Below are 8727 nucleotides of genomic sequence, written 5' to 3' on the forward strand. Positions count from 1 at the left end.
AAACCATATAAATAATAATGTAAGTCTATGAATTCATTTCCAGCTGGTGCTTTTTTAGTCCTGCAATCACGTCACCTCAGAAACTGCGCAGTTGCTTGCTGGTGGTTGCCGTGACGGCGTATGCTCCGTTGCCATTTTCGCTTCTGCATCCATTGATGTGTATGGCGGGTATTACTGTACCATGGATGCGACTGGTTGACAAGTGGATTGCTGTACCAGGAACTGGGCAGTGTCAGAGTTACCACACACAAACCTAGAGGCGGCTGGGAAACAAGACAGTCGTGTAGTCGTAAAAAGAAAACGGAGTGAAACGACTGACCAAGAAAGACAGACATTAGACAAAGAAAACATTACAAAATCTGTTCTTCACCTGTGTGATACAGGAGGCCTTGTGCTCCTCTGTCTCCTTGAAAGCCAGTAGAGTGATGCAGGTCCGAAGATCAGAACTGATGTTGCCTCGCTTGTGAAACAGTACCCTCACCCTGAACCTCTCCTGACCTCTCTTATCCCGCTCTATTTCCACGCTCTCTGAGAGAAGGGAGGCAGATAGAGGGGGAGAGGCAGGGAGGACGGACTCTGATAAAAGCTGTGGATGAAAAAAAATACAGATGAATCTGTGGGGGTTTTCAGTTACATCTCCATCTCTTATCATCTTTTCTCCTCTGCTTACCTGTGTCACAGAGTGAGGGCCAAATGAAGCCCTGAGGCCGGGCTTGGTAGCCCACCCTGTCGGAGGCAGCATGAACATACTCTGAGAAAAGGCAAAAGGGCTAAAGTTGGAGAAAAGAGGGCCCAGCTCTGCTTGGGACAGAGGGAGAAACTGCCAAGAAGGGGGGGTGACTGACATCTGGACTGGCAGGGAGAGAGGAAAAGGAGGCTGCAGGAGGGATGGAGGGACTGAGTCAGTAAAAAAAAGAGAAGAGGCAGGTGTAAAGGACATGTTACTATCACAAGGTCATAAATGTCAGAGTTGCTGAGATTCGCATTAACTGCCTTCCTTTCTGTTATATTTGGGCAAGGCATCAACCCATACTTTGTCCAAAGAACCCTAACACACCAACAGCACTGTGGTATCAGAGTGCTTGATTAGTTGGACGGCCTTTGTTGATGGCAGGCATTCGCTGTGACATTGTTTCAGGAAGCTTATGCTGTTTTACATTTGCCTCTGTCCAGAGCGTAAAGTCGTCTACATCTCACAGATTCTTAGTGGGGTTAAATTCTGGACTCTATGATGGCCAGTCCATGTGTGGTAATGTCAGCGCATGCCTTGTCAAATCTAAAATGAACATAAATTCAAATGTATCAAAGTAAAGCAGTCTCTCTCCTTTTATCTCCAACGTCATCCATTACATTGCTGCCATATTGACGCCATTCACAGACCATCCATGGAATCCACATTTTTAATTCAATTCCTTTTTATTTGTATAGTGCATAATCACAACAACAGTCACCTCAAGGTGCTTTATATTGTAAGTGTCATGGTCGCCGTGTCTGCCCGGCTGACCCAGGTTGGCTACATATGTTTCTTGTTTTCCTTTCCCTCTCTCTAATAATCACACACCTGTGGCTCATCGCTTCACCAGCGTCCACTACTTAAGGCAGTGGCTGGAAACATCTCATCGCTGGACTATTGAGTAACCTTGGTAGTAAGCTCCAGAGGGCTAGTTTCTAGTTGTCTTTTCGCGTTGTTGTTTCGTTAGATTAACCGCTTGTTTCCTGTGAATGGGAATCTCTTTCCCTTGGAGCCCTGGATGTGCTAAGTTGCTGGTGTGCTGTGTTTCTGGAACTGTGTGAAGATTCCCTTGTGTGTGAAGAGCCCCCTTTTTTTTAGCTTCCTTATCTGCGCTTGAGTCCATGCCAGCTCGTGACAGTAAGGTAGTCCCTACAATAATACATACAGAGAAAAACCCAACAAGCATATGACCCCCTATGAGCAAGCACTTTGGTGACAGTGGGAAGGAAAAACTCCCTTTTAACAGGAAGAAACCTCCAGCAGAACCAGGCTCAGGGAGGGGCGGGGCCATCTGCTGTAACTGGTTGGGGTGAGAAAAGGAAGAAGCAGTCTTACAGCATTTGAGGAAGCACTTTCTCCCTCTCCCTTATCTTTCCTGCTTGGCTTCTCATGTCTTTGTATAATCTTGCTTACTCACTAACCCTAAGACAGTCTCCCAAACGTGTTCTCTAAAAATGTAAAGAAGAATTGTGGATTTGATCAACTGGTCCCTTAATGAAACTGACAACTCCTGGGCTTGGGAGAGCCCGATTGTCCTGCGGAGACGTTTGCTGCCGGATACTCGATGGTCGGTTGCATTGTGTGTCTGGCGACACTCTCGATGGAGGACATTGAACGACATCTACCAATTCAGAATCACGATAACAGAGTTCTGGCTGATTGGAGCCGGCTTGGACCTGGCTTATCGAAGAACAAGAAACGGCTACAGCTGTTCAAAATCCCACAAGGCTGGCCGACATGATAGACGATGGGCAGGGATGTGAGTACTCAGACTGTTTTTGAATGCAATATGGAGAAGATCTTGGAGAAGCTCAGGGCTCTGTTATATGGATAACATCTTAAAGAAGAAGAACAGGAATTGAGAGACCTGGTGACCAGTGATGGACATTAGACCAACTGTAAAATTGGAAGCAGTTTGTTCGCACTCAACAAAACAACTACCATCTTCATCTCATGCAGGCCCCCTGGCGCCAGGTGGATGCTCAAGGCAAAAGCTGACGGGAATAACAAAACTCTCCCGCAACATCTCTAAAATTAGAAATATCCTGTCTCAGAGTGACGCTGAAAAACTAGTTCATGCATTTATTACTTCCAGGCTGGACGACTGTAATTCATTATTATCAGGAAGTCCTAAAAACTCCCTGAAAAGCCTTCAGCTGATCCACAATGCTGCAGCAAGAGTCCTGACAGGGACTAGAAAGAGAGAGCAGATTTCTCCTGTTTTGGCTTCCCTTCATTGGCTTCAAAATCCTGCTCCTCACATACAAGGTCTTAAATAATCAGGCCCCATCTTCTCTTAATGACCTTGTAGTACCATATCACCCTATTAGAGCACTTCGCTCTCGCTCTGCAGGCTTACTTGTTGTTCCTAGAGTATTTAAAAGTAGAATGGGAGGCAGAGCCTTCAGTTTTCAGGCCCCTCTTCTGTGGAACCAGCTTCCAGTTTGGATTCGGGAGACAGACACTATCTCTACTTTCAAGATTAGGCTTCAAACTTTCCTTTTTGCTAAAGCATATAGTTAGGGCTGGACCAGGTGACCCTGAATCCTCCCTTAGTTATGCTGCAATAGACGTAGGCTGCCGGGGGATTCCCATGATGCATTGAGTTTTACCTTTCCAGTCACCTTTCTCACTCACTATGTATTAACAGACCTCTCTGCATTGAATCATATCTGTTATTAACCTCTGTCTCTCTTCCACAGCATGTCTTTATCCTGTCTTTCTTCTCTCACCCCAACCAATCACAGCAGATGGCCCCGCCCCTCCCTGAGCCTGGTTCTGCCGGAGGTTTCTTCCTGTTAAAAGGGAGTTTTTCCTTCCCACTGTCACCAAAGTGCTGCTCATAGGGGGTCATATGATTGTTGGGTTGTTCTCTGTATCTATGAAGCGCCTTGAGGCGACTTTTGTTGTGATTTGGCGCTATATAAATAAAATTGAATTGAATTGAATTGAATTGAATCCCTTAGATAATAAGACTGTTGTGATTCTCTCCCCCCTCATTCAAGGACCGAAGTTTGTTGACTTTTGCTTGACAAATGTAGCTACAATCATACAAGTGCAAAGATTTCTGTTTATTTCTATAATAGCAGCTATTAAATATTTTCACAGTAATTTAGGCGTCTTAAACACTCACAGGTGACATCTTTGGTATAAGGTGAACATAGATAATGATCTGAGAGAATGAAAGTATGACAACAATAACAACAGGTGAGCAGCTGTGATACACAGTAATACACAATAATGACTCACCTGTGATGGAAATCCAAAGCAGCAGCAGCTCTCCTGTTCGTCCCCACCACACAGTGACACAGCTGACACCTTCCATCACTGCAGGTCTCCTGCAGCACAGTGAAGCCAATACGAAACTTTCAAACCTCATCCATACTCAGCTGGCAGATAATCGGCTCGTCCTCCCCCACAGGGTGAGTGGACGGGCTTCAACCACTCGTACAATCAAGCCCACTTCATAACCTTATGAAGAAGGTTATGTTATCACCATGTTGTCTCAACTGACAGTCACAGGATTGCATACACACAGGTATGAATATAATGGCTTTGATAGGCCTTTTAATGATTTCTCAAGCTGTTCGTTTTCCAGGGTGGAACGATTATACAGTTTTTTTTCTGTCTGCATAACTGTGATAAATTAGTTATGCAAATATCATATGTCATATCAAATATGTACATACAATTATTCAGTCCTTTACTATCTCGTGCTGAAAGTAAAGTTTTTCACTGTCGTGGAACTTCAAGGCAAAGGCCGGTTAACTTCTTCTTGGTGACCATTAATATAAACCACGCCTGTAGGCCCTGTTCTTTTGTTTCAGGTGAGGCTCATCCACAGTTCCCAGGCCTCTTGTTTCCTTTGCGTCTCTCACTGAGAGAGAAAAAACTGGACAGGATCCTACTCAGGTTTGACCTCTGCTACAGTTACAGCCTTCTAGCCCAAAACTCATCCTAGGATTTATCTATCTGCTCACACTGTAGGACGAATTGTCTTCAGGTGTATTTCCTCAGCTCGGTCTACGTATTCTGTCTCCGTGTTTACACTTCGCTTCAACCTACCTGCTTGATTAGGCAGGCATAATTAAGCCTTAATGAACTGTCATAGTAACAGTACTACAGTACACCCATGTTAGGAAGGTGAAGGTGGATATCCTCCTGCTTTGGGATAAAAAATATTTAGTTTTGACAAAAACTGTACTTGTATGTCTGAAATGAAACAAAACAATCCTTTTCTATTGTTTTTACAGTGAAGTCAGTTTTGCGCATCTAACCCTGTAGCTGCCTGCGAGGCTGCTACAGGGTTCATGTTAACTGATCAATAGGGTGCAAATGATTGATGGCAGAAGCTGCCAATCCAGTGCTATAAAAGTTCATTTCTGGATTTGCAAATGAGGGATAGACACATAGACACAGAGCACCTGGCACTTTAGTGCTGAAAGGAATGTCTTCTGCGGAGAAGCTGGCATCCCAGTGGTAGAAAACCTGCTTCTCCATTTTGCAAATGAGAACCTGACATCCTGATATCAGGAAGTTTGCTGCTGCATATGGCAAATGGTAAAATCCTTTTGTATTATTCATTTATTAACAGACTAACAATTCATTTTGAAATTCTGATCTATAATAAATGTTTATATTTTACATTAAATGATAAAATAATAAGTATCTTTAGTAATTTCTAAATAAAATAATTTTAAAATGAATTTGTAAATTAGTTAAATTATTGCATATTTGACTGCACAACTCATTAATGAAGCACAAAATTCTTTATTTTGATGCACATGACCCCTCTGGTCCTGCATATGTACGGTGATTGTGTTCGTGAATACCGTTTCACATGTGACATCCTTACCCTTAAAGAATAAACCTTAATACACGCTGAATGAAAGATTTGATGTGCTGATCCATAATAGCAGAACAGAATTGCAGCATTAACAGAAATTAGGACAGGACCCCTCTGGAGTCTAGATGATGATGGTGGTTGGATGGTGCTCTGGGTGAACAGGTTAAGGGGAGATGGGGAGGAGGAAGGCTGCATGCTGATTGGCTCAATGAAGGTGTAAAAGAAAATGACAGCGCTAGAGAAAGAACGTCAGCATTGAGTTTGACAGTGTGGGAAAGTGGAAGTAATATAAACTTTAAATTCAATTAAATTTTATTTTCACAGCTTCAAATCACAACAACAGTCACCTCAAAGCGCTTTATATTGTAAGGTAGACCCTACAATAATACATCTGGAGAAAACCAAACAATCATATGAGTCCCTGTGAGCAAAGACAGGAAGAAACCTCCGGCAGAACCAGGCTCAGTGAGGGACGGGGCCATCTGCTGCGACCAGTTGGGGTGAGAATAGACTAGCAACTAAACACTCAGGAAAGCAGACAGTTCAGTTATATTTGATTTAGAAGCACCAGATCACGAACACAGTTGCTTCATAATGTAAAGGCCAAGGAGTGATCACAGATCTTCCTTTTTATGCATAAGCTTTATATACATTATCTACAATTATGAATATTTAATGTAATGACCGCTGTGATGGATATGATAGACATCATCTGTCCTCTTAGTCTGAAGAGCATTTTTTTTTTTTTTGCCTGTCCCGTTTGGCTCTTTTGCATCAGAATTGTTGTCTAAAGGCAAAGAAAGATGCCCAACGGATTTACTTTACCAAACTGACCATCCCAGCCTTGCCGTAATGGTCCATTTGATTCACCTTTTATTGTTTATTTTATTTTCACTTACTGAATACGGGACAGACTTGACTGGAGGAAAGAAGGGGAGAAAGAAAGAGGGAAAGAGAAACAGCTGAGAAGAGGGACGGGGGAGAAGGGCAAAAGACAAAAACCAACAGAATGAGCAGAAAAAAAAAATGCATATATCGATCACCTGGATCACCTGCTGAGAAAGAAAAAAGAAAACAAGCAGAAGAGAACAAGAGTAATAGAATAAACAACATCACAATGATATATGGGAATATGACAGTAAATACTAAATATTAAACATTATTGTGCAGCACATAAGATCAACAGAACACAGTGTGCTTTGAGGTAGGAGCCAAAAAGGGTGTAGTTTGTGGGTGTGATCACCCGTGTGTACACCTGTGAGCATGGACGCGCTTGTTTTTAAAAGGTTCCTTCATGTAATGATCTGCTAGAGGGTGTGGGGGGGCCACAGCCCCGTCCTCCAGGGCATGAAGCAGGTATGGAGGAGATCAAAACTCCAGACATCCAGAGGCCCCCAGAACACAAGAGACCAAGGAAGACCAACAGAGGGGCAGCCGCGCCACTGTCCCAGTAAGAGCTGAGGAGAGTCCCAGATGAGGGTTTACTCAGCAGCCGCGGAGCAGAAACCAGGGGCAGTTGCAGTGACGCGCCCGTGAGCTCCGCCGGCAGCCAGCTGTGCCTGAGTGACCGAGCCCCAGGCCGAGAGGCCGGGGGCACCCCACCTCCGAAGTGGCCCGAGCGAGCCCCAGGCTCCAGGCCCCGATAAGCGGCCGCCAAGGAGTGAGCCGGTGTGTACCTGGACGCCCATCCCCGGACACAAAGAACCACCAACGCACCGACACCTGAGGGAGTCCGCCACTGGCAGGGGAAGTGGTGGTGGGGGGAGATAGACCTCCAAACCTTGGAGGGCCTGAGATGTCCCCAGAGAGGTGGCGTCTGATACCCAACCTGACATATAGACACAGACATACAGGCACACACAGACACAAACATCCATTCCCACCCTCATGCTCTCATATGCACTTACTCCACACTCAACCAACGTGGAGACAGACATGAAGAGACGCTGTACACACGATCACACTCCCCGAGTGTACTCTACAAACCGGGTCTAGGTACCCTTGCCCCTGGAGGGGAAACTGCACCCTGAAGAGCATTTGAATCCTGTGAGTGACCTGTAAGGCTACAGGTATTTTTTAAGATCACACAAACAGCTGTAAACAACAAACCTTATGTTTCATGGCGACAGGATGGTAAATGGTAAATGGCCTGTATTTATATAGCGCTTTACTAGTCCCTAAGGACCCCAAAGCGCTTTACATATCCAGTCATCCACACATTCACACACACATTCACACACTGGTGATGGCAGCTACATTTTAGTCACAGCCACCCTGGGGCGCACTGACAGAGGCGAGGCTGCCGGACACTGGCGCCACCGGGCCCTCTGACCACCACCAGTAGGCAACGGGTGAAGTGTCTTGCCCAAGGACACAACGACCGAGACTGTCCAAGCCGGGGCTCGAACCGGCAACCTTCCGATTACAAGGCGAACTCCCAACTCTTGAGCCACAATCGGATTTGCACTTCAGGCAACTCGAACTTATTTTTAACGAGCTACAAAATGGCCAAAACAGAGAAAAGAGAAAAGCCTACGCGCCGTCATAGCTCAGCTGGCATGTGCCAGCACAGGATCACAGCCCAAACAACAGAAGGTACAGCTAAATATATCTGTGTGTGTTAGGAAATGTTCTCATTGGTCAGTGTCAGGATCAATGTCTGGACATGGCTCACACAGATGAAACACGCTAAAGTCATCCAGAGCAAACACACAACTGGTTACTCTGTGAGACAAACCTGAACTGAACCTACTCTACAAGCAGAAATTTGATGATTCTCACACACACACACACACACACACACACACACACACACAGATATAAAACACTCACCTGCATTTGTCCATTTCAGCTCCAGATTCCAACTGTTTTTTGAGGCATTTTAAAACTTGTTGACGTCACTGATTCCAGTAAAAGAACAAAAATGATTTAAAGCAAGAAAAATCATTAATATGAAAAATAATACTCTCCTTTTTGTCTTTCTTGGTTATCTTTAGTGGTATGCTGCTGCTTTAAGCCCCTCTTACTCGCTCTCATGCGTCCCTCCCTCTCTGCACCAGATTCATCCAATACAGATTTTCTCATTTAATATAGTAAGTAATCTCCTCCACGCTCCTCCCCCCATGCAGTTCTTTATGAGCTCATTGTT

At 44.7% G+C, this 8727-nt stretch overlaps 1 protein-coding gene across 2 annotated transcripts in view; it reads right to left on the reverse strand.

Annotated features, from left to right (window-relative positions):
• tmem132a (transmembrane protein 132A) overlaps window positions 1-8470 on the reverse strand; it is a 26102-nt gene extending 17632 nt beyond the window's left edge. The window contains exons 1-5 of one of the 2 annotated variants that reach the window (XM_085458395.1): window positions 8412-8470; window positions 3983-4071; window positions 671-897; window positions 371-586; window positions 76-263 (exon numbers count right to left, since the gene is read on the reverse strand). In XM_085458395.1, the coding sequence (XP_085314521.1) occupies window positions 76-263; window positions 371-586; window positions 671-897; window positions 3983-4071; window positions 8412-8425 (734 nt within the window). In that variant the 5' untranslated portion in view covers window positions 8426-8470. Of the gene's footprint in view, window positions 1-75; window positions 264-370; window positions 587-670; window positions 898-3982; window positions 4133-8411 lie in introns of those variants that run through there. The other variant, XM_085458394.1, reaches the window with a different exon arrangement.
• Window positions 8471-8727: the final 257 nt, after the last annotated feature.

Source organism: Copadichromis virginalis, linkage group LG6, assembly GCF_057382275.1.
Source record: "Copadichromis virginalis isolate Kocher_CV1m ecotype Utaka linkage group LG6, C_Virginalis_male_GT1.1, whole genome shotgun sequence".
NCBI lineage: Eukaryota > Metazoa > Chordata > Actinopteri > Cichliformes > Cichlidae > Copadichromis > Copadichromis virginalis.